The sequence below is a fragment of the Balaenoptera musculus genome, chromosome 4 (genome assembly GCF_009873245.2).
Source record: "Balaenoptera musculus isolate JJ_BM4_2016_0621 chromosome 4, mBalMus1.pri.v3, whole genome shotgun sequence".
NCBI lineage: Eukaryota > Metazoa > Chordata > Mammalia > Artiodactyla > Balaenopteridae > Balaenoptera > Balaenoptera musculus.
In genome coordinates, this window is record NC_045788.1 from 84,266,526 (window position 1) to 84,292,993 (window position 26,468).

General features: G+C 41.9%; 1 protein-coding gene across 3 annotated transcripts in view; it reads left to right on the forward strand.

Annotated features, from left to right (window-relative positions):
* Positions 1-22,199, forward strand: part of ZBTB20 (zinc finger and BTB domain containing 20) — a 785,132-nt gene extending 762,933 nt beyond the window's left edge. For 2 of the 3 annotated variants that reach the window (XM_036849631.1, XM_036849633.1), the window contains 2 exons: positions 8,278-9,882; positions 20,683-22,199. In XM_036849631.1, coding sequence (XP_036705526.1) covers positions 8,278-9,882; positions 20,683-21,104 — 2,027 coding nt within the window. In that variant the 3' untranslated portion in view covers positions 21,105-22,199. The remainder of the gene's footprint in view (positions 1-8,277; positions 9,883-20,682) is intronic. The other variant, XM_036849632.1, reaches the window with a different exon arrangement.
* The last annotated feature ends 4,269 nt before the right edge of the window (positions 22,200-26,468 follow it).

A 26,468-nucleotide genomic window follows, 5' to 3' on the forward strand; every position in this document is an offset into this window, starting at 1 on the left:
AGTACCTTACTCCTAATGAGAATAATTACGAAGTATGCCTTCCACTTCACTTACTTACCAGTGCTTCCCAAGGTTTTAAGTTCTGACAACAATTATTTAGACTCTTCTTCATCTCAGCATGAGCCAAAAAGGAACTTACATCTTATTTTTTCTTAAGGAAATCCTGTGCCTGCTTCTATAATGGATCACCCTAGGTGGGCTGTTGAGATGTAGTTTCTGCTACTTTCTTAAACTGGCCCACATCAAATCACCTCTGTGCTTCTATCTTAACCAGTCATCCAGCAAAACAAATTTACCTTTTTCCTGGGCTTTTCCTTGTTACTTTGAGATAGAAGGCCTTCATTCCTCAGTAGGAATCTACAGTCTATCATGGCTCAAGTCCACACTTTCCATAGAGAAAGAGTTTAGCCCCCTCCTACCAACAAACAGCTATGCTTAAAAACCAGCTGTCACAATGGAAGCAACTTATTTTTTTTTCCAGGGAGACACAAGCAAAGAGATCATTTGAGCATGAATCTGAAGATATGCTTCAAAAGCAGTTTCAGAACAGTAAGCAACAGAGGGGGTTCTGTGAATTGGGAAGCTCCGTGATTAGTCAAGAAGCTTTTTTAAAATGACACTATAGGGTTCTGTTTTCTCACTTATTGAAGTTCAGATAAAAGTTTTCCCAAAGTCAAAAAATTAATTTCTTACCTAACTATATTTCATCACCAGTTGATGATATTTTCCAGAGGAATGCCATTCCTGGGAGTTATGCTGGATCTTTGAACTCACTGAAGTTAAAATTTTGTTTTTCCTTTAAAAAATAAGCATATGATGATGCAGAGATCAAAAGGTGAACAGGTTAGTAAGTAAAAAGATGCCTGTTTGTTTTGTTTGGTTGGGTTTTTTTTTTTTTTTTTGGCTGCATAGGGTCTTTGTTGCTGCGTGCAGGCTTTCCTTAGTTGTGGTGAGCGGGGGCTACTCTTCGTTGCAGTGGGCGGGCTTCTCATTGCAGTGGCTTCTCGTTGCGGAGCACGGGCTCTAGGCACACGGGCTTCCGTAGTTGTGGCTCATGGGCTCTAGACGCGCAGGCTCAGTAGTGGTGGCTCACAGGCTTAGTTGCTCTGCAGCACGTGGGATCTTCCCGGACCAGGGCTCGAACCCGTGTCCCCTGCATTGGCAGGGGGATTCTTAACCACTGCGCCACCAGGGAAGCCCAAAAAGATGCTTGTTTTTTATATAAACACTGTTTAAGTGTATAGTTTCTTCTCAAGAAAAATAACGGACCTAATTTATTAACTGTGCATTTGAATACATGGGCCCTTCTTTAAGGCCTATCCAAAGCAAGTTCAAACTGCATCCTTTGTGAATTTAAGTAGATCATTTTGTTCATTTTTTTATCCCACCCACAGATGCAGTATCTCTGTGTTTTTGTTCCCCAGATTTAGTGAACAAAGGAAAAGGTTACAATAGGGCACCAGCTAAATTTGTAAGGAAAGAGCTTTAGGAAAAAAAAAAAAAAATCAAACTCCTAAAAGGTGTCTCAAAAGGTTTACAGTATAAGAGGATTTAAAGGCATCAACCTCAGATTTCATTGATTTTTCTCCTTAGTCCCAGCAGGTCCTCCCTCTTCAAGAAGAAGCCATTTCATTTCAGCTTTGGAATGAGGGCATAGGTGTCTTTCAGAATGTTGTCTAGGATTATAGCTATCCAATGCCTTTGTTCACAGCCTCAAAACTTAGCTTTCACAAGCTGTACTGTAAGAGAGTAAAGGTGTTTGAACTTTCAGTGTTTTAGTCCTCTGGAATCAGATGCTCAAAGTATGTAAATTCATAAAGTATGGGGCTTGATAATACCCCAAAATGAAGTGTTAACTTATGTGTAGAATTGGTTCCATAAAGTTGATGTACAATTATTTGTTGATTAATTGTTTGATAATATCCTCACCTCATAGCTAAAAGGATTTAAGTTGGCTTAAAAGAATATTCAATACATTAATAAATAGGAAAATATATTTATCTATAGCTATAAAAAAGAAATCAGAGTAGAGGTAAAATAAGGAATTGAATGAGGTCAAGGATAAATTTTACATAGAAAAGCATACCATAGGTCCTATATAGTTGCTAAGATGTGGCCGAATATTTCTTTTACTCTTTCAAGTAAAATTTTAATGTTTATTTGTCACAAAACTCATTTATTCATACAACTATAATGCTGACACTGGTCCCTTTATTGAGTTTACAATTATATAAGTATATGAAATACATATATGTAATACACATTTTGAAATAATTTTTTAATTTTTTATACAATATTTAAAAGTTGCTTTCCATTTACAGTTATTACAAAATACTGGCTATATTCCCTGTGTTGTACAATACGTCCTTGAGCCTATCTTACACCCAATAGTTTGTACCTTCCACTCCCCCACCCCCTACATTGCCCCTCCCCACCACTGGTAACCACTAGTTTGTTCTCTATATCTGTGAATCTGCTTCTTTTCTGTTACATTCACTAGCTTGTTGTATTTTTTAGATTCCACGTATAAGTGATATCATACTGTATTTATCTTTCTCTGTCTGACTTATTTCACTTAACATAATGCCCTCCAAGTCCATCCATGTTACTGCAAATGGTGAAATTTTCTTCTTTTTTATGGCTGAGTAGTACTCTATTGTATATATATATATATATATATTGATACCACTACATATGCTTCTTAAGGACCTTTAAATACTTAAAATGTGCTCCAGAATGGATGAAAGTTCATTAAATGTATGAATTACATATATGAATGAAAATTCAAGTAATATAAAAGACATGCCCAACCATAATATTGAGATCCTTAATAGAAAAGCATTAGTAATTTTAATATCTCTGTCTACCTGAAATAATAAGCAGTGACTATAAAAGTACATACGGGGTGCTCCCAACTTTCATTAGTCATGTATTCCTGAAAATATGTTTGTTTGAAAGTCAGATTTCTGAAAGCTGAAGAATTGATTTATGTTTTAGGAGAAGAATTCTGTTACTGATGATAAAAAAAAAAGAAAATGATGAAATCGCTAATGGTTCCTGTAGCGCAGGCTTAAGACAATCTGGAAGATAGGGGAGAATTCTCATTGGGAGATGGCCCAAAGCATCCCCCTTATCGCCAGGAATGGATAAGTAAAGCAGCACACCTCTCCTAGTTGTAAGCTGATGACCTTCCCGTAGTTCACCTGCAGGGGCAACGAGAGCTGGGATATGCTAGGTGTATGGAGCCACTGTAGGAGAAAGAGGTCTTGGTCTGCCTACCACCTTTCACTTGCATAAGTGATTTCCCCAGAGCCACCCTCCAAAGACTGTGGAGATGCCAGTGAGATAGAATGAGGGGGTAGGGACATCCAGGACCATCTGCTGTAGATGGTGGAACCTGTGAGCAAGCAACCCCTAACCTCCTGTGGTGCAGAGGCTCAGCAGGTATCCCCTCGACACATAGGTGAAGTATATACATGACTGAGGTCTTGCCCCTGGCAGGGCAACAGATGTCGATTTGGGGAGGAAGAGGCCTGAGTTGCCACATGCATCCCAGCTTTCTCCAGCAAGAACTGGCTCTTTCCCAGTGGGACCAGCTTGGTAGGTAGCACCAAAATGTGAGAGTTTAACATCATCACTAATCACCTGATATATGAAAGAGCAACTTCAGCATGCTATCAAAGCACAATCTGGGAAAGGGTGTGATAAGAGGCTGGCTTGTGGAGGCCTGGCCACCTGGCCCTATTTCATGTGCTGACCCACTTAGCGCACGTGAGCCTGGCGGCCCAGATTGAAAGCTCAAGGGCTCTTCAGCCCTGACATTTGACTTCGGCCTGTTGACTTGACCAGAATTCATCTTGGTTTTAATTTGAGAGCTGGTGTTTCTTTCCAAGCCACAGAGACATCCAATTCCCATCTCCCTCTACAACACCTCACCCTTGCACTAGTCTCATTTTATATATCCGGGCTGAGAAAGGACTGGATTTCACACCTAATTAAAAGAGATTGTATTGCCTGCTGTTTCCTTTCTTGTTCCTTTTCCCTTGTGCACAGGCAGCTTTTTTATTCTCATGCTAAGTCCTATCCCTGGACACCCGCCGTTTCAGGGACAGGCAGGACCTGGGTTCCTACAGCACAGAGAGCCAGGCCCTCCATCAGCTGTTTCACCACAAGCAGAATACCCCTCCAGTACTCACTCCTGCCTCAGCCTCACCCATACTGTGCTCACTCACAGAACACGATCACTTAGAATACATGATCGCTTTCAGGAGTAGAATTCCTTGTGTGTCCTAGTGAATGCCATCACAGGCTGACTCTACATTTTTACTCTAGGGGAGAGAAGGTAGGTTACTATTTTAAAACACACAGGAACTATTTTTATCACTTTTTTCATTTTGCCCCATCAGTTCTTTGTTCACACCACTGTGGGGTTTTTTTTGGGAGGGGAGGGTGACGCGGCATCCCCAGACACACAAAATCTTTGTAAAGTTGTATGGTTTTGTAGATGAGGGTTTGTTTTTTTTTTTTTTTTTTTTGAATAGCCCAATTGCCTATTCAGTGCCAATCTAAGAAAGAATGGAGTTAACATTTTCACACCATTCCTTCCTATACAGTCTCTGAATAACCATCTAATCAAGGTTTGTTTTCAATGGGGAACAAATCTTCTACAGTAGAGTATTTCAGATTTATTCCGTTGGAATCTATACATTAATGCCCACTGGATGAAAGGGACCTGTTTCACAAAAGCCTGGACATTGCCTTGCCGTGACAGAAACTTTTTCCCACTGTGTTAGTGTTAAAAATGAAAGAAAGCCTGGGAAAGGACTTGCTTCAGCATTGTGTGCTAGAGGGACGAGGCATGCTTGAATGGACCGGCAGGGTCCCCCGTCACATCTGTACACATATCAGCAAAACGATTCAGCCTTTCACGGCTGCTCACTGCAGTACAGGACCAGTGCTCTCGGAGAAACGTTTAAAAATTGCGTCTATAAAAATCCAGCTCGGCTAGTCAGGTCAAGTTGTATATGCGTGCAGGTTTGAGTTTGTCTCTGTGGTTTTTAATGAAGTTGGTAACAACATTAGTGCAATAACCGTAACTCAGACTATTTAGCAATTTTTGTTGTGATTATCTCCATAAGGTTACCTGATTATTTAGATAGACTTGACCAGTTCAGTCCAACAAGCAGTTTGAATTTTCTTCTTGAGACTCTGTGTTTGTGTGTGTGTGTGTGTAATGTAATGATAGCTCTTGTTGTTGACCATTTCCAACTCTAAAGCAACCTCCATCATCACTTTCAGTGTCTTTATCTTTTCTTCTACGTCCTGAGAATTAGGATGGCCCTCAGTCTTCGGGCAATCCAAGTTTCATTCATCAGCAATCCAGTATCATGTGATACAAACAGTATCAAGGGGCATGGGTTCTAATCCCACCCTTGCCACTTACTAGCTGTGTAAAACATTGGTCAAGTCATTTAGGTACTTTGAAAGCCTCGACTTCCTCTTACATCAGATAGTAATAATAGGACCTGTCCTGAAAACATACAGGATTGTTATAAGGAGTAAATGAGATGATACATGTGAAAGAGTTTGTACACTGTAAAACACTACATGGTTATTAATTGTTATGATAATTGTGATTGAGCTTCTTCCCAGAATTATCAGAAAGAAGGCAACTCTTTGTAATATATAACGCTAGTGATATAACTGCAAGTGGTGCTATGAGCAATTGTGGGTTTAAAGAGTGTTTTCACCTGTGTGGAAAAAAAATTTTTTAATAAGCCCATCCTACTCAGAGATGGTGATTTTTATCAGAGACTCAACCAGTTTTAGTACTTACCATTTTACTTAAATGATGGAGATCTTGGTGATAGTAAAACTGTATATAGAAAACTCTACATTTGAGTGCCAGGCCTCACTTTTATCTCTTGCACTCTTCCATTTATAAACTTCAAAAAATGTTCTTTATTAGATGACTGAGGCTAAGATGAAGTCCCAAGGCCTAGAAACATGAACAGCATGCTAATTTATGGATAGGTATAGAAGTAGCTGGAGAGCATACTGGACAAACCTTTTCACACAGCTTTACAGCAGACCATGGACACCTAAGGGCCAGACTTCATTCAGGGGCAAAGAATGCAATACAGTGAAGCAGATAAGAGTGTGAACTCTAGAACCAGACTGCCTGGGTTCAAATGCCAGCTTGACCACCAATTGCCTACATGGCCTTGAGTGGATTTCCTAATTTCTGTGGCCTCAGTTTCCTCATCTGAGGTATGGGGATAATAATACTACCGACATCATAGGGTTGTTGTGAGGATTCAATGAAATAATATACATAAAGTAGTTAGAACTTGACACATAGTAAGCTCTTGAAAAGTGTTTGCTCTTGTTATTATCGCAGTACACATGCATCAGGGACTCAGCAAGATGTTGGAATTTGGTCTGTTGACTGATTTCCTGAATTTTCCTTCCTAGGTTATTGGGCCCTTCCTCTGGTGCCATGTTTTGTATTAACACAGCTATAGAGGATTTATCATGATTCCTTACTCTGGCAAAGACAATTTGTTTTATATAAAAGAAAAAAAAAAGAAACAGTAGCCTAATGAAATATTTTAGGCACGTAACAGACCTAATGGAAGTCGGAATGAGAAGGAATTCTCTTATGTAAAAATGTGCACAAATCAAATCACTGAAAGAGAACATAGAGCCCATAGGCATTTATTAAGTTAAGTGGATATATGTGAGGCTGACTAAATGTAAAGTTGAGAGCAAAGGAAATGAATTAGTACATAAGAATGAGGTCATATCCACTGAGCTCAGACAGCATGAGGAGGTAGGGCGTAGCAAGGTAGAAAATCTAGTTGAGCTCAGACTTCCCTGAGCCAGCCCTCTCTCCTAGGGCAGAGGAGAAAGAACGTGAGGAGGCGGACATTCCTCTGTGTGTAGGCCATTACCTCTGGGTTACTTCTAACAAGATATAAGGATCTGGGTCACAGCCAACAATCCATGCTTGGGTCACCTGGTTTTGAAAGCCTACTTACTTGGCCTCCCTCAAGCTGATCGTTCAGTTGTGAAGGCAAGAATGGGGAATCTGACTGAAGAACGGTTTGGAGAGAGGGATTCTTTAGAGAGGTAAAGTAGAAAAATAGGAAAGCCCTAAAACTCAGTGTTATAGACACCTGTTATCCTCCTCAGTCTGGGGTCTAGATGTTACCAGTATTATCCCTTTGCCTGCACAGCCTGGGGTACATGGGTGGCAATAGGTCAGGCTATCCACATCCTCCACGTAGCTGACTGCTGCCTTCCTACTGGGAGCTGTTTGATACCTCCCTCTAGCAAGCACAGAGAGCACCCAATTCCTCGGTGATCGTACATCCCACTCAGGGTTTACTCCTGCTGTCCTGACCTAATTATCAACAGTGCTCCCTTACACTCTCAAAAGTGCCCAGTTTGAATGGCAAATATGGTCACCTAGTGTACTCCGGTCTCCGAGGTCAACGCTGCCATCTTTGACCTGTTTAACATTTCTTCTTCAGTAAGTCTCGGAAAATTCAGACAGCCACCACATCACAGCCAGCCACCCTAGAAAGTACTCAAACAGGTTGTGAGAGATGATGAGAAAAATGTGTAAATACAGAAAGCAGTGGGCAAGTGCCCCTTCAGCCAGCAGATTGCATTCTAGAGCCTGTCCCTCAACTGGAAAACATGGTGGCAGCTGTTGGGTGGATATCTTAGACAGGGTTGAATTTTCCAAGAATTTGTGCATACCTCGTATGGATTTGGGGTATGTGCCGTATAAATTAATAGGAAGGGAATTTAACTATAAGTATTTTTGCTGTCTATGAATAAAGTAAGAAATTTTAATAAGGAAAATGTAAGCTTTCTTAAAGGGCCTGCTTAAGCCTAAAGTGGAACAAGTCTTACATTTGCCTTTCAGTCCCTCTTTGCTGAAGTTGTAGTATAGCAGGCAATGACCCATCTGTGTTTTAGGCTGCTCTGCTTCAACTGACAACCCTGGCGGAAGGTCCACGGGGTTAAAATGGATTCAATACACCAAAATAGCTGGAACACTGCTGGAACAAAATTCAAGGCCTTGTTCCCATAGGACATCACACCCACAAGTTGACCCTTGTGCAAAGCCACAGAGCCTGCTTGTGTCTGCAAGGGGTGGGGGGTGCTCCTAGGGGCCATGAGCATTGCCCACCTGAGACTAGATGTTAGGGATGCAGTCAGCTAGATCTGACCCATGCCCTGTCTTGTGTCTGTCTTGCCGTGCAGGTGACATCAGTTGCAAGGGGATGACCGAGCGCATTCACAGCATCAACCTTCACAACTTCAGCAATTCCGTGCTCGAGACCCTCAACGAGCAGCGCAACCGTGGCCACTTCTGTGACGTGACGGTGCGCATCCACGGGAGCATGCTGCGTGCACACCGCTGCGTGCTGGCAGCCGGCAGCCCCTTCTTCCAGGACAAGCTGCTGCTGGGCTACAGCGACATTGAGATCCCGTCCGTGGTGTCGGTGCAGTCGGTGCAAAAGCTCATTGACTTCATGTACAGTGGCGTGCTGCGGGTCTCGCAGTCGGAAGCCCTGCAGATCCTGACGGCCGCCAGCATCCTGCAGATCAAAACGGTCATCGATGAGTGCACGCGCATCGTGTCGCAGAACGTGGGCGATGTGTTCCCGGGGATCCAGGACTCGGGCCAGGACACGCCACGGGGCACTCCCGAGTCGGGCACCTCGGGCCAGAGCAGCGACACCGAGTCGGGCTACCTGCAGAGCCACCCGCAGCACAGCGTGGACAGGATCTACTCGGCGCTCTATGCCTGCTCCATGCAGAATGGCAGCGGCGAGCGCTCCTTCTACAGCGGTGCGGTGGTCAGCCACCACGAGACGGCGCTCGGCCTGCCCCGCGACCACCACATGGAGGACCCCAGCTGGATCACGCGCATCCACGAGCGCTCGCAGCAGATGGAGCGCTACCTCTCCACCACGCCCGAGACCACGCACTGCCGCAAACAGCCCCGGCCGGTGCGCATCCAGACCCTGGTGGGCAACATCCGCATCAAGCAGGAGATGGAGGACGACTACGACTACTACGGGCAGCAGAGGGTGCAGATCCTGGAGCGCAACGAGTCCGAGGAGTGTACGGAAGACACCGACCAGGCCGAGGGCACCGAGAGTGAACCCAAGGGCGAAAGCTTCGACTCGGGCGTCAGCTCCTCCATAGGCACCGAACCCGACTCCGTGGAGCAGCAGTTCGGGCCCGGGGCGGCGCGGGACGGCCAGGCCGAATCCGCGCAACCGGAGCAGGCCGCGGAAGCCCCGGCTGAGGGCGCCCCGCCGCCGCACCAGCTAGAGACCGGTGCCTCCTCCCCGGAAAGAAGCAACGAGGTGGAGATGGACAGCACGGTGATCACCGTAAGCAACAGCTCCGACAAGAGCGCCCTGCAGCAGCCTGCGGTCAACACGTCCATCGGGCAGCCACTGCCAAGTACCCAGCTCTACTTACGCCAGACGGAAACCCTCACCAGCAACTTGAGGATGCCTCTGACCTTAACCAGCAACACACAGGTCATTGGCACAGCCGGCAACACCTACCTGCCGGCCCTCTTCACCACCCAGCCCGCGGGCAGCGGCCCCAAGCCTTTCCTCTTCAGCCTGCCACAGCCCTTGGCAGGCCAGCAGACCCAGTTTGTGACAGTGTCCCAGCCCGGCCTGTCAACCTTTACTGCACAGCTGCCAGCGCCACAGCCCCTGGCCCCATCCGCCGGCCACAGCACAGCCAGTGGGCAGGGCGAAAAAAAGCCTTATGAGTGCACTCTCTGCAACAAGACTTTCACCGCCAAACAGAACTACGTCAAGCACATGTTCGTACACACAGGTGAGCGCAGGCCCCCCCTGGAGAGCTGGCAGCAGGGGGAGGGGCTGAGGGGGCTGGGGAAGCGGGGGGCAGGACAGCAGGTGCAAGGGAAGGTACGGAGTCATCTTTCAGATTTTAAGGAAGACCCCATTGTAAACCATCTTCTAGAAGCCCCGACTATGCCCCCATCCCAGGAACCAAGCACCCTGTCACCGAAAGACAAAGTCACAGAAACCCTTTGTGGAAAAGGGCCAAATGAGAAAACCTAATACAGAATTTGCAGGCACAACATTCCTTAACTTCACTGAACTTTGAAATATGTTTTTGATCCTAGATGGTTAGAACTGGAAAAGTCCTCGGAGATCATATACTCCAGTCACCTCGTGTTACAGACCAAAGTCGTGTAGGCAGAACAGGGATAAGGGTTTTAGTCTGTAGTAAGTTTTATATGAACCATCAGCTTGAGGAGGCCACAACAAGGCTGATGCAAGCAGAGGCTGCATTTATGGTCCCTGAAATGAGGAGGAGTGATAGACTTGCTCTGTTTTCTAGTGCTTGTTCTCTATTTTCCACATCTGGATACCACAGTCAGTTCTGTGTACTCCCTATTGAAAGGACAGTAGACTCACTGGGGCACACTCAGAGGAGTATGAGTAAGATGGAAAGGGACGTGAAGCCATGGCATATGAGTCATTGCTGAAGGTGCCAGAGGTGTTCAGCAGTGCCTAGGTTTGAATTGAAAGTGCCTACTGAGCTTTGTCCTCTTGGCAAAGTTGCTTAACCTTTCTATATGTTAGTTTCCTTGTCTATATAATGGGGATAGTAGTGATATTTCTTTCTTGTAGTGCTGTTTTGAGGATTAAATGAATTAATATGTATGAAGTTCTTAAAGCAATTTCCAGCACATAATAAGCACTGTATAAATGGTAGCTATTGTTCACACATTATTAGCATTATTTAAATGGTTTGGAGGGAAGATCCCTTAAGCTTGTTCTGTTAGGGTCCAAAATGTAGAAATGGACCAATGAATGGAAGCTATAGAGAGATTCAATTAAATAAAAGAGGAAGTTTGTTAACAGGCAGAGTTGCTCTAAGACAGGCAGACAACCTCCAAAGGGAGTGAGTTCCTGTAATTAGAGGTGTTCAAGGAGAGAATGGAAGATCATTTCATAGCAATGTTATAGAGGCAATTCAATCATCCATCAGGTGAGTCGTTGGGCAAGGTGGTCTTTCATCCCTGGAGTCCATGATTCTAGAGCTAAGATCTCCTGACCTCCCAGCCAGTGCCCTATCCTAGTTCCGTAATGGGACAGGCATAGAAGAGAGAATTCCATGGATTCTCCTCCATATAAGGGACTACATATGTGATATGATTTCACATGGATTCTCTTGTACCTGAAAATACCTACCCCAATGTTGATCACCATATTTGGAATTCCTATTATGAGAGTCACTCGTCTCTCTAGGTAAACCTCTAGTTCCAGAATGTCCCTGTTAAATGACAAATAAATTGTCAGGGGGAAGTTACATACATGAATTACAATACATGAAAACAAGTTGGTTCCTCAAAGCAACATTGTTTCTCAGGTCAGCTAGCAGGAATAGCTAGGGGATAGGACATAAAGCAGATCAATTTAAATTGGGGAATAGAAGGGAAGGACAGCAACAGACACACCAACATGGAAGTGAGCAACTGAAATAGAACATTACTTAAGATGCAATTTTCCTTCTTTGCAGTCCAACTTAAGTCAGGACAATATGTAAATCCACATATGTGCCTTTATGTGAATTAGTTGTTCTTAAAGATGAGTTTTCATGCCTCCAGAAAACATAGTGACTCACTACTGAATTCAGGAAGAAAATCAGGTAGTGGTAGTAAGTCACTATGTTTACTTAGGATAAATGTGAATATCTAATAACCTGAGATCAATCGAGGACATTTTCCATGTGGTATGGTATCATTATTTAGTAAATTAATCAAATAGTAATATTTTTATTTATGTGGCAATTTATGGTTTACAGAGTGCTCTCCCATAGTTTATGTCCTTTCCTTCTCTGAGCAGCTATCTATCTTATAAATCCATCAAATTAAGGATTAAGGGGGAAAAAAGAGATCATTTGTGGCAGTGTATTCTTAGCCAAAGTTGAGTTTGCTGGTCTTGGATCCGTGAACATTTCTACTCTCCCCTTCTTTGCATCTCTTCCAGTAGACCTAGCAGATATAAAGTTTACACACTCTATTAGATCACGTATTGAAATAAGGCTTTAAATCTGGAACATAAAATTTTTAGCGTACTACCGAAAAGTGTCTTTTGGGTGTATAAACACATTTATTCAATGGATTCACCAAAGGATTCTGTGGTTAACCCAAATAACTAGATTTGCCCATAAGAAAACCAGCAATGGGTTTGCAAATTTAGACATCACAGATACAAAAGCTACAAGTATAGTCATTTTATAAATCTGAGTTATGCTCAGAGGGTAGCCTTCAGATCTCTAGTAAACTATGAAGTTCCTCAGTAAATTATGAAGGTCTTTGTGTTGGTGTGTATAACCTGGCCACATCCAGGAACAATAAATGTACATATATGACTCGAGCACCTCATTTAAAAGAATCAACACTCTTCCCTTTCACCCCTGAATCATCTGGCAGTGGCAGTTTGGAACAGTCATGTCTCTATCGAGACTTTTGTCTGAGTGAAGGAGTCTATAACCTAACAAAGTTTAGGAACAGTTAGTCTAGGTTTTCAAAAGGCAAGACAGCCTGAACATATGGAAGTAATTCAGGACCTGGATTCACTTTGGCCGACATTTCAAAACAAAGTTTTCTCCAATTTCTTGGGAAAACATCAAAAAATTGGGGCCTCCCGACTTTACAGGAGCCCAGTGGAAATGATAATAATCCACAGCAGAAAGTCCAAGTGTTAGTCTAAAATAAGATTCTAGAAAGTAGATACTTTCTAGAATACTTGGAAGAGTAGAGATGGATTCTGTATTCTTACCCACGGTCTAACATAAAAGAATCTTACCAAGAAAGAATAGCTTGACAGAGCTAAAAGGAAAGAAACTTAGGTTCTCGGTATCACAGCCACTATGCATGATAACTGGCTTTGCAGGTCAGCAACTGCAAGTTTTAAAGTAAATGATACTTGCTTTCAACAACTGCAGAGAATCGATTCTGAGATCTGAATTCTAACTCTATGTTAATGATCCACATATTCATTGAAAGGACGTGATTGTAACAAATAAGTAGTCCATCGTATTCACCTCAGAGCTAAGCTCTACCTTAGAGAACCAAGGAAGCTCTGGTTGTAGAGAATATTCCATAATGATTATAACACTGAAACTTAGAGTAGGGACATAAGTGAAAGACGACTGTGCTGGAATTAGATTATTTGGGTTTGTGTTTGGTTCCTCTAACTGTGACGTTATGCAAGTCATTTAATTTCGTTACCTTCAGTTTCTTTGAGTTTAAAGTGGAAATAATAATTTCCCACCTTTTGAGTAGCTGTAAAGGTATTACACATGTGAGAGCTTTTCATAAAAGGTAAAGTACTACTTAACATTTAAAAAAAAAAAAAAATCGTCATCGTTACTTTAGCCCCCTCCTCTCCCAGAGGCTTTGAGTTTTTTTTGCTCTATCTCCAATCTCTGAGTAATAAACTCTTGACATGTTTCCTTCTTCACTGGAATTCAAATGCTGAAGCAATGTGATACCCCTTGGGTTTCCCTTGAACTTCCTCCATAACATGAACTTTTTCTTTCATCCCTTAAGGATTTTTTCAAGAAAATCTCTCACCAAACCACTCTATCTACTGCCAAACAAACCATGGTAGGACTTCATCTCTTCTAGGAGTTTCTCAAGTTCGCTTTACTGCAGCTTCATAAAAGTTGTGAGGAAGAAAAACAAGAGTTAAGGACACATTTGAAAACAAGAGAATTGGGAAAAAGCAAAGATAACACAAACCATCCTGTCATGGAACAAAGCAGGACTCCTCTATGCCCTCTCCTAAGAGAAAAAGCAAAAGTCAAAGGAATGGGAGGGAAGGAAAAGACAGAGGACATAGGAGGATAAGCCTGGGTATGAACGTGGATGTAGAAGCCAAGCAATAGGGAAAATTCAAAGATAACGTGGGAGCAGTACTTCTCAAAGTGTGATCCCCACAGCAGCAACATGCAAATTCTCGAACCTATCCCAGACCTGAATCAGAAACTCTGGTGAGGGAACCCAGCAATCTGTGTTTTAACAAGCCCTGATTCACACTAAGTTGGGAATCGCTTCCCTAGATGGCCTGGGTGATTAGGAGGAGGATGGCTTCAGGTTGCTTTTGTTACATAACATTGTTCCCCAAAATTCCACTCACAAGAACCTATGTGTTTGGAAAAAGTGAAACATAGTTATGGACAACAGCTTGATTTTATAGTGATAAATTATGTTATGGAAGCAAATGTCTTGCATATGGAAGGTTCCATGGCAAATGTACCCCTTCTGGCACTTAATATTGACTTATAACAATGACTTATCATTATGTAGGTGCCTTTATGCCTTCCCATTAGAATGTAAACTTTGTGAAAACAGAAACAATTTTATATATAATTACATATATATGATATATAAAGAAATATATATCTTATACTTCAATATACCCAGCATAATACCTTACACATAGTAAACATTCAAGAAATATTTAATCAATGAATGAGTTGAATCCTTCTCTAATGATATCTAATCACTTCCAAACGGAAAAGTGGCCTATTTCCAGAGTTGTTTATTTATTGTATGATGTAGTTCCATAGAAATAATGCAAAAATACTTTGCACATTTATATATGAAGTACTTTCTCCAAGGATCTGAGCACATTTCAGATACCACGTTCTGTCTGTTCGTACTTTGCCCTATATAACAAAGTTGCACACATAATAACAAGACTGACTAAGATGGCGTTCAGGGTATTTATTTATCACCAGGTACAGGGTTGCCAGATTTAGCAAACAAAAATACAGGATGCCCAGTTAAATTTGAATTTTTGGATAAACAACAAATAATTTTTAGTCTAAGTATGTCCCATTCAATATATGTGGTGTAGTTATACTAAAAAAGTATTCATTGGTTATCTGAAATTTAGATTTAACCTGGTGCCATGTATTTTATCTGGCAGTGCTCTTCAGACAGAACTTTCTTTTAAGACCCAATCTTAGGACTCTTGCTTTAAAATCCATAGATGAATACAGGCATATGTAGTTGCTTAACAAATATTTGTTGAGTGAGTGAATGAACGTTCACTCAATTTCCAGGAGAAAATATGTGAGCATGCTTTCCAGGAGAATTTAATTCAGGGGACTTATATATAAATGCATTATTTTCTCAGCAAGACTTAAATTTCTTTTTCTTTTCATCTTTTTCTATACACAAAGACTGTATTACATCTGTGTTCCCACTTGCGTTTTCTTCACCAACAAATGGTAGACATTTGGGCCTTTTCTGAATCATAGTATCAACAGCCCACCCGATGGTCACTAATGCCCATTAGTGTCCTCTGGACGATTAATAATTTTCTTTGTTACTTTAAGAAGCTCAGCTATTTTGGCCATGAATTTTATATAAATAGATATAGTGATGATAGTAGCATAACAATGTCATCCATATAGTAATAATAGTGAGATCAAGATCGTGATGTGATCATCCTCGTATAGAGCTTGGGCTATTAATTGTATCAAGCCAGTGAAGTAATGAACAAGTATAAGGTTTGAAGTGAGAAAGCCTTGATTTTACCACTTTCTGACGGAATGACTTTAGGTAAATTCTGTAGTCAATCCGAGCCTCAGTTTTTTGTCACATAGGTACAGATTTTAATAGCACTTAGTTTACATGGTTGCTCTGAGAATCAAATAACATAATTTATGTGAAAGCACTTACCTGTAATACTTTAAAATTACCCAAGCCATTTAGGAACTTACATGTTGTGTTTTATAGCAGCATCATACATTTTGCAGCATAATCTAGAGAGCAGGAAATTGTTAACTGGAGGAGGAGGGGATGATCTGGCTCAGGGGGTGTCATACTCTCAGCTGTTACTGACTTGTAGAGGGACCTGCAGGATGTTATTCTACCACTGTAATGAAGAGACCATCTTCTGGGGCTGTTAACATCTACCCCCTCATAAAGGTGTAAGAAAAGTCAAGTAATGTGGGTGAAGGTCCCTGAGATCTTTAAAACTCTGCTTGACACCAAAACTTTTTAGTTGTTGCTAAAGCCACAGAGGTTTTGTGAATGCAGTGTGTCCCCAGCAGGCAGTCCCCCCCTAGACAGCCTCACAGTCCAAGATGGCACCAGGACCGCATCCCTGGAACTGGAGAGAAAGGCTGGCAGGCGGTCGTGAAGGCCCCGCTCCAACTCGACTCCTCTGGGTGGAGAGCACACTCTTCAGCCAGTGAAGGCTCTGCATGACCCGAGCTGAGCACCTTCCGTTCTTGTCACTGAACCTTTCCCATTTTCTGTTCCAGTCTTGATTTTCCCCTTTCAGAGGACTTGCGATTTCCAGGACCCCTTCTGCTTTCCTTGCCAGTAGCCACCCTCCCCTGCCCCTGCTCGCCCCTTCCTCCCCTGCTGTTTGCCCTCTCACCAAGCACCCAGGCTTGGCTTTCTGACCCTACACTGTACTCACCTGAAGGAAGGCGTATGCTAGAGCAGGTGATGGAGAGGCCGAGAGCATGTGAGAGACAGGTGGGAACCGTGTTTCAAACAAGTGTCCTGGTAACAGCATTCACTGTCCTCTCTGCAGCCTAGGAGAAGCCTGGTTAGAATGAAAAAGATTCAGCAGAATAAATGGGTTCTTGCTGAGCCCCCAATACAGAGGTCACTATTAAGAATTGGGGTGGCTCAGCCCCAAACTTTGGGCAGACCCTCTGCATCTACTAACCTAACAGTATCTTTCTTCCTCTTTTTTTTTTCTCACTGTCAGTCATGGTAGAGTGTCAGTGCTGGTCCACAAGAAGGAGCTGGAAAGTGATGCTTTAGAGAGCAGGCATCCAAAAATGGAGACAAATATATGCATTCACTACTCCCCAACCCATGGGATTGTAAAGGACACTGCCGCCTCTTCTGCTCCTCCACTTGCTGTCTGGTTTTTCAGCCTCCAGAGTTCAGTTGCTGCCTGCTAAGAAATCCTCTGTCTATGCTATTTGCTGACATTTTATTCATGGTGCCACTTCTTTCCGTTAGCATTTGTAACTGAGACTAGACCAGACCCTTAACTCTGAATTGCATAGCTGCAGTATAATCACTTGCTTATTGATTACCTGAAACAATTTTTTCAAAATCTTGTGTTGGCTTCCCCATGCCATGGAAGTCATTTTTCAGTTGATTTCATTTATCACCACTTCTTTTGTGCTGAAGGGAACAGTTGAATTTTTCTTGAAATGATCACATACTCTGTGCAAAGTGCTTTATCGCTTTAATTTTCAAAATACCTTCACAAGACAGGTGCTTAACTGTATTATTCTCAAGTTACAGATAAGGAAACTGAGGCTTAAAAAGGTGAAGTAACATGCCCAGGTCATTCAGCCAAGGAAATGGAGTTCATATCTGACTCCTGCATCTGTATGGCCCCAAAATGGATCATTTTGAAGTACAGGGGCTTATATGAGCTTCCCTGTCCTGTGTCTAATTCTACTGTCTGCTTAGTACTTTGTGCCCCTTTCTAATGAATCAGACTTACCATTCCTGGCCATAGACTCAGATCTGGAAAGCCATCGACTACCACTCATCTTAACTTCATTTCTCCACACTGAGAGCAATAATCAACAGACCATATCCATTTCATGTATAATGTTGAAAGCCCTTTGGGAATCACTGTAAGTAATATGCAGGAAAATAATGGGAAAGAATCACTCATTTCTAGTGAGTGATATTGTTTCAGATCCATACATAGAGAAATGAGTTGTTTATACCTGACTAATCTGAAAATGCACCCTGTTTAGTAAGACAGTTCCTGGAATACCTATGCTCCACCAACACAGCACCTGAATAATTTTAGAGCACTTTCCTTTATGGAGCTCCCAAGTGCTTTGCAAACATTTTTACTCATTAACTATCACACCATTTTTCTGTGGCAGGATACTTTGTCCTATTTAAAATGTGGGACTGCAGATGCACTGAGTGATTTAAGCAAGTTGCCCTCAGGTCATGTGTTGACAAGACCTGGACCAGAGTCCTCTGGGGCATGGCCCATGGTGGGCAGAAGGCCACTAAATCTGCAAAGGGACATGGCAAGTGCTTGGTCCAACTCCTCACTTAGAGAAGGGGAAACAAACCCAGAGAGATGAAAACACTTAGAAAACCCAGGGTCACACGGATAATTAATGGCCGAACCAATACTAGGTGCATACAAACAACATATCAAGACATATATATGCTATGGAGGGAAAGATGACAACTGTGAAGTATCAACTTATAGTCAGATTAGAAGGGTGTGAAAGTAAAAAGCCATCCTCACTGACCTTGCCTAGAGGAAAAATACACTATAAGAAGGTGAAAGTTTCAAACAGCAGGAGAATTTTTAACACAGACAAAGTTTCAACTTCCTAGCAGCCAAAATACCACCTGGAATTAAGAAGGCACACTTCCCATTAAAGGTGACAGGTAGACATATTTTAAAAGATAGTCGGCCGGCCTAGCATAGCCTCTAGAAAGTGTACTGAAAGCACAAGGATGGTAAAGACCAGCTTGAGTTCCAAGCATGTTTACAGCTGACAGAAATGTTCCAACTAAAAATAACATGCATGACTGTCTCTCTTAGGGAATCTCTCATTTCAAAAAAATGTACCTACATAAACACCATGCAGAGACTGAACTCTTCATTTAGGAATGGGGCCTCCCTAAATTTCCCCATTTTAGCCTAAAAGTGAAACTCTTCTCTTCTAACTCTGCAATCCTATGACTCATACTTTTTCATCAGTGAGGATGAAGGGAAAGGAGACTGGAAGACAGCAGAGGGGAGAGGGAGCTAGGCCAAAACGTTTGTGAATAACTAAAGGAAAAAGTTCAAAGATCAAGGAAATTGGTTTAGAAATTTGTGGAGTCATTCCTGAACCAAATAGCCATTTCTTAGGATTGTGTGCTTCAAAATATATCTTTTTATGTTTACAAACACAACGAAAAAGCTTTCTGTTGATATAAAGTTTCATAAAGCAGATCACGAGCCGTGAGCCTGGCACACAGTAGTAAGCACAGAATACGTGGTGGTTGTTTTCATTGCCATTATCACCATGACACATCAAACCTCTTCTGTTTCATGATGGAAAAAATGGAAACACAGTCAAGGCACATATTTTAAATGGATGTTAACTCAAATTCAAGAACTAGATTTCCTACCCTGATGCCTCGTCCAGATGTTGAAATATTACCGCAGAGAGTTTCAGAGGCTTTGGGCTTTAGGCTGAGTTATGGAAGAGTACATGGACAGCCTTTCCTCTCTGAGGTGGGTGCCTGCATTGGGCAACCAGCGGTGAGCTGGGAGAGATGGAAACACTGTAATGTAGTTCATCTCACCCGCCAAGAGCAGAGCCTAGAACAAACAGCACCAACAAAAACAAGTCTCTCTTTATCCAAAGAGATGTGACAGGCCCATGGATGTTAACTTATAGAAGAATATTTCATGTGGTCATTCGGTGACAATATTCTTATTTACGTTACAGTTTTTAGCAAGCTTGATCATTTGGTCTCTAAGCCAACAGCAAACCAAAGCAGTAAACTGAGGAGAAAGAAGGGTTTCAGCCAACACAATGAGAGCAAAGAAAGAGAAAACTATTTTAAAAATTGACCCAAGAGTTCAAAAAAGGCGTATGGAACCATTTAATGAGGGGAGGGGGTGTTGGTGGATAGTCTTGTAATGAGAACACCAGGCAAGTATTCCCACACCACTCTTGGTGGTCTACAAAGTGATTTCGTATGTATTTTATGTCAACACCAGCACGGTGAGGTAAGCAGAACTGTATACCTCAGAGGCATTTGCAGATTTGTCAGAGTGGCAGGCCATGCGTTGGTGCCTGGATTTGAACAGGACCATTTGACTCTGAGATCATTGTGTTGTCTACCACCTACTCAACCTCCACACCAGACAAGGCCAATCTGCAGTTCAGGGCAGTCCAGACAGAATAGCCAATTAACTCTCTCAAGTTACATTTTAGGAAGATTGCTGTCCAAAATAGATAAAAATCAAAGGCACAGCTCTTCAGAATGACTTATTCCTACGATGGGCAATATTTTCCAGACCTATAATCAAAGCATGAGTGCATTTACTAGACAAAATACCAGAAATGGAGACTGTCCCCAAAGAGCCAAGCTGTGTGACCACCAACCTTAGTTCCCAAAGATTCTAGAGACCCCATGTCTCCAAAGAACTTTTCTCTCTTTTATTTCTTATATTTGTTTGCTAATGCAAATGGCAAACACACAGTTAAATCCCCGAATGATGGCACTAAAAATGACCCCTATAAAGTAGCACTCCCTTCTCTCCACAGAATGACCTTGGAAGACTTTTACTGGAGAATGTCGAGTAGCTTTCCAAGAGAGACATTTTCTGGCATGGGGACATGGAAAACTCTAGACTGTCCTGGCAGCACCTTAAAGCAAGTTTTCTCAGAACATGAGAGGCCAGGAAGGACTGGACCTTTCCAATCAGGGGTGATCCGTTAACCAATCAGATTTTTTTTTAATGTTTTTGTTTTTGTTTTCTGTTGTCTTGTTTTTTCTGTCTCTCATTCTCCCTCCCTCGCTGTGTCTCGCTCTGTCCCGCTTGCTGTCTCTTCCCACGTGAACAGGTGAGAAGCCCCACCAATGCAGCATCTGTTGGCGCTCCTTCTCCTTAAAGGATTACCTTATCAAGCACATGGTGACACACACGGGAGTGAGGGCGTACCAGTGTAGTATCTGCAACAAGCGCTTCACCCAGAAGAGTTCCCTCAACGTGCACATGCGCCTCCACCGGGGCGAGAAGTCCTACGAGTGCTACATCTGCAAAAAGAAGTTCTCCCACAAGACCCTCCTGGAGCGACACGTGGCCCTGCACAGTGCCAGCAACGGGACCCCTCCCGCAGGCACACCCCCGGGGGCCCGAGCTGGCCCTCCAGGGGTGGTGGCCTGCACGGAGGGGACCACCTACGTCTGCTCCGTCTGTCCAGCAAAGTTTGACCAAATCGAGCAGTTCAACGACCACATGAGGATGCATGTGTCTGACGGATAAGTAGTATCTTTCTCTCTTTCTTATGAACAAAACAAAACAACAAAAAAGAAACAAACGAAAAAAAGCTATGGCACTAGAATTTAAGAAATGTTTTGGTTTCGTTTTTACTTTCTGTTTTTGTTTTTGTTTCGTTTCATTTTGTACTACATGAAGAACTGTTTTTGCCTGCTGGTACATTACATTTCGGAGGCTCAGGGGGATAATAGTTCTCCCAGTCTCCCTCGGATGGTGGCCTTAAGGCCTGGTAGTGCTTCAGGAGGTCCACTGGTTGGATCTCTAGCTACTGGCCTCTAAATACAACCCTTCTTTACAAAAAAATCTTTAAAAAAAAAAGTAAAAAAAAAAAAATTTTCTTTTTTCACTTGTGAAGAGCACTACAAAAATATATAACAAAATCTAAAAGGCCTACTGTCTTTAAGTACACCGCTTGCAGTGTTTCAGTGGACATTTTCACAATTCTGGCCGCTTGGACTTCACAGTAACCAGTTAAAACTGTGGAATATCACTTTCTGGTTGAAAACCCAGAGGAAAGGCCCTGCTGTTTTCCACCCCCAACGTTGTCTGATTTCATGCAAGGGCTGCGGGTGTGGGAAGGGGCGTGGGTTTGGTGGTGTGGGAAAGGCAGACGGCAGGCTTCTCCCCCAGATTCTGCTCGGTCCACACACCCTGGCCCACCTCCTCCATGCCCCCCCCCCTTTCAGCAGAAGCCAGGAAGACTTGGACAAGCATCAAGCAACAGTGGCTATCGTATTTATTCAGTGTCTTCGCTGAGCCCCAGACTCAGCACAATCAAGAGGGACTTTCATGAAAGGCAGGAATGCAGATAAAACAAAGATATCAGAGGTTTGCACCTATGTTTCTAGGTACAAGAGAAGGATTATTTCCAACAATCTTTGCAAAAAACAAAAACAAACAAAAAAAAAGTGTCAGGATATATTCTTGTGGAAGAGAAAAAGAAAGAGAAATGGAGGGGGGGGAATAATAAAAAGTTCTTGAGGCTTTTTTAATTCAAAATTTTATAGAGGGGCAAAAGTGACGTTTACCAGATAGAATGCTGATTTTTTTAATATATTTACAACAGTATTTGTGTAAAAAAAAAAACAAAAAAAGTGAGATTGTTAAAAGTAATTTTTTTTTCATTTTGGTTTTGCATACACTGCCACCAATCCCTTCTCTTTTATTTTATTTCACACACATATATATATTTTTTGGTAAGTCAAGACTGTTAAGGTTAGCGATACTGCTTCCAGATAGAAAGAATAAAAGGCAATTAAAGTTATATTTGAAAGAGAGGAAGGATATTTTCTTCATATTTTTTTAAATTTTTCTTAATTTTTATTATTTTAAGTATTGCCTGGGTTGATGAGGGCCTCTGGCCAGCCCACCCCTGCTGTAATTTGAACTGCTGCTTTGTATTTTGATATGTAGTCTTTCGACTTTTAGCAAGCTTATGTTGCTCCACTGAATATTTTTTTCAACTGATTCATCTAGAATTCTGTTCTTTTTCACGGGAGGGACTTTATCTTTCAGAAACAGATTTCTTGCTTCTCTGAAAGTTCATTGAGATCTTATGATTCTAGAATTTCTATTGACTTTACCTTTTTTCTTTGATGAAACATTAGTAGTCTAGAGGTCTTGACAAAAGTGTTCTTTCCTTTTGTGGTCAGCCGGGAGGAGGAGTTCACAAAACTCTACTGTCCCTCCTCACCCTTCACGACTACAGAGAGCGGCGTTATCAGAAGCCTGTTGCAGATCAGAATGCCTCGATGCCGAAATTACTTTCTTCCTTTCAAAGATCACCTTCTATTTCCACCATGGTTGAGAGGGCTAAATAAGATGATTATTCTTTAGATGATTTATTAACCCTTGCTTGTTGGTAAGGTTTTAAAGAAACTAACAGAAATCTCCCAGATGCCAACATCCACCATTCAGAAGGCCACCGATTCATTGCATCATCTTAGATGCCACTCTCTCTTCCTAGTTGGGATTTCTCTCCTCGGTCCTGATCAAGGTATCAGAATAGAGATTTTTTCCATTATAGACAGTGTCCTAAAGGGATTCCAACTCAAATATAGGAATTTTTAAACCTAATGAAAACTCCAAAGGTGATTTCATTGCTGGGCATATTTTAACACACTTAAGGGGAAAAGTAAATCTTTAAACAAAGCAGAAACACTAAACTACAGTTTAAAAAGAAAAAAAAGAAGGAAAGAAAGTATTTCAGTTTCAAAATTACTTTGCATTTTAATTTAATTTTCCTGTCAGCAACTTATTTACAAAAACTGTGCAACAAATGAGGAGAAATCTTCCAAGGGAAGCAACTGTATAATAACTAAATTGGTTTTACTCATACATTTTAGGATTGGTTAACTTGTATCTTTTCCATAAGTTCTTGGTGATGTTCAGTAGGGTTAGTGCGACTGGACTGGCGTATATGTGAGTTTCATTTGGTCCTGTGGTCCTTCATTCAGTAAATATTTTGCTAGTAGTTTTAATGTAGACTTGGATGATTAACTGACTGACCTTTAAGTATCACCCATCGTGATTTCTAAGAGGAGTCCTACTAAAAACTATCTGTCCAAAATTGACCTGTTTTAAAAGCTAGTGGGAAACAGCTTCAGAAACAAGAAATAGTCCATTTTCTCTTGCTTTTTGAAATAGCTATCTTAAGTAAGACTCCAGTATTTCCATTTACTACCAACAGAGGGAGCATTAGTTAATTAACCATGGCCTAGAATTTTGATATTTTGAAAAACAAGTCATTCAACCCATGATGTAAAAAAGAAAAAATTGACGTTAAAAAAAGATCCTTTTAATCTAGAGGAAAATGACATGAAATCACTCAGCATATGTTACAAATGGAAGAAGGCCAAAAGCCACTTTAAAATATTTTGAATTATTGGACAGTAGCTCGTTTAAAATAGTGGCCTTACACAAGCCTTAGCAAAGTAGACAGATGTTATAGGACCTCCAGAAACTTGATCTTGGGTGGCAGTATGGGCCACATTTAGCTATCTGCTTGTCAAATCTGAGGGAGACCCATTCGCCTTAGTGCTGATCTGCCATGTAAAAAACTAAGCAATTGGGTTAAAATTTACTTTTTGTTATAGAACACGTGGGGAAAAAAATACCAGTTGGGTTTAAACCCTCGTATTCATCCTTTCCCTTCAAATGAAGTATCTCTTTTTTTTAAATGTTAGAGGACTCCCAAAGAATTCCTGGTGAGGTGATGTAATCATTATAACAATATGGACTTTCCAGGTTTGCATAGCAGTAGACTTTTTCTTACTGTGTGTCTGTTCCTCCCAAACATCTCATCGTCCAAAATAGTTGACAGATTGTTCTCTGGAGAAAGGAAGCAGCTAGATTGGAGTGGAAGATCTAAGCTGGGGAGCAGTGAACTTGCTGTGGGACCTTACTCCATGTTCTGGCCTCTGAAAGGGCTGCTTCCAAACTGACCTACATTTTAGGAAATAAACTAGTCCGTGCCTATTTCAAAAGGATAGAGATGCTTTTAGTTTGTCAATCCTTCCTTTCAAATTAAATAATCACCAACATCTTAGGAAAGGGGAAACATTTTGCTTCAAGAATAGAAGATGAGCATGATTCTTTTATTCTTTTAGTTTCAGATCCAACAATCTTCTTACATTTGGAACTTTATGCTAGGATGCTATGAGTGCTCAAAAAAAAAAAAATTTCAGTAGCCAGGGGAAAAAACAATAGATGAAATGGAAGCAAGTGCTCCAGATTTAAGACCTCTTAGGATGAGTACAGGGAACAAGAACTGGTATGGAAAAGTACTGTTTTTTCTTTTCTCTTTTTTTTTTTTTTTTTTTAGCAATTTATGACTTAAAACTGGATTAGCTGGACAAAGGAAAGGAAAAAGTCAAAGGGGAACGTTTATCTCTAGACATTTAGATACAGTTTATGAAAAATAACATTTTCTAGCACTAACACATCAGTAGCATCTTAGCAGAGTGGGCAAATTTTCCCCTATTGATATAATAAATGCCAAAATTTGTACCCCCCCCCAAAGCCCCAAATGTGTAAAATAGAGCCCAAAAAAAGGAAGGAATTGAGACATATGGATCTGATACAAATCTACACATGGGAAAAGATTGAGAAACAAGCCAGGCCAAAATAGACTCTGAAATGAAAGTCTCTATATCAAAATATTTCTTATTATACAGTTTGAGTTGTAAACTTCAGCTTCTAATAACAGTTTTATAGACTTTTTCTTCCCCAGATTCCTAATGCTCTGAATCTGTTTGTGCCATGAGTAAGTGTGGTGAATACTTTCCTGCTGTTGTTCAGGCTGAAGCCCATTCCTTCTTCCTAGGCATCTCGGAGGTCACAGTAGCTCCTGGCCTTAGAAGGAAAGACTTGAATTTGCTTTGTTTAAAAGTCACAGGGATTTTATTTTGTATCAGCTCAACATTCTGTAAGGACCAAGAAAACTTCTTCCAACACATGAACAGTTAGAATTTGTGCATTGTGATATGAAAAGAGAAAAGGTTTCCTCTGGGTGTGTTAGTTTCATGTTAGTCCTAATGCCTTCACCTACCTGTACCCCATCATACAAGCACACCAACAGGATGTGCCCAGCCCAGGCCCCTAATCAGTGTTTTCCCTCAGCACAGAAATTGAAAGTGAGGTGTGCTTCGTACAAAATCCCTCAGAGCCCCGAGAGAACATAATAAGGGTCACGTCGCATCTTCGGTGTGGCTCCTCCAGAATGTTCCCAATACCTGCTGCCCTGAGGAAAGGTAGACCAGTGAGGTAGATCTGGCCAGGATTCGCACTAGCTATGCCCATTTTGGAGCCTTCCTCTATTGTTCTAGAAGATGTCATTTAATCAGTCGGGGCTGGGAGCAGAGGATGTGTGACTGCAGCAAAGGTATCAGATAACCACATCAGGTCTGCATCTGCTATAGCCAGTGCGCTGCTGCAGCAGCAAAAAGAGGCAAAACGAAGGCGCAAGGGAGGAGTAGGCACCACCTGAGATGCCCTTGGGATTTAGGAAAAGGGAGAGTGCCCTTTCTGTTGTGACCTGACTCTTAAAAGAAATCTTCTGAAAGAATAATATAGTCATGAGTTGAAGTCCAGGGCAGTGGGAGCCCTGGAGAAGGGAACAGAAGGATTGCGAAACGTATTCAGCACCAATAATGCGAAGCCAGAAAGCATCCCATCGCAACACTAGGAGCTTTGGCAAGAGGCATTTAGAGAAAGCTCTGGGCTTTTCCATGGGTAGGGTCGACAGACTTTTCAGTGATTTCTGGCTCTGAGAAACCTCTTTACTAACTATAAAAGAACTTTATTTAAATGGCCAATTTTGTCCCCCAGAGAAAGAAATTTTATAAAGAG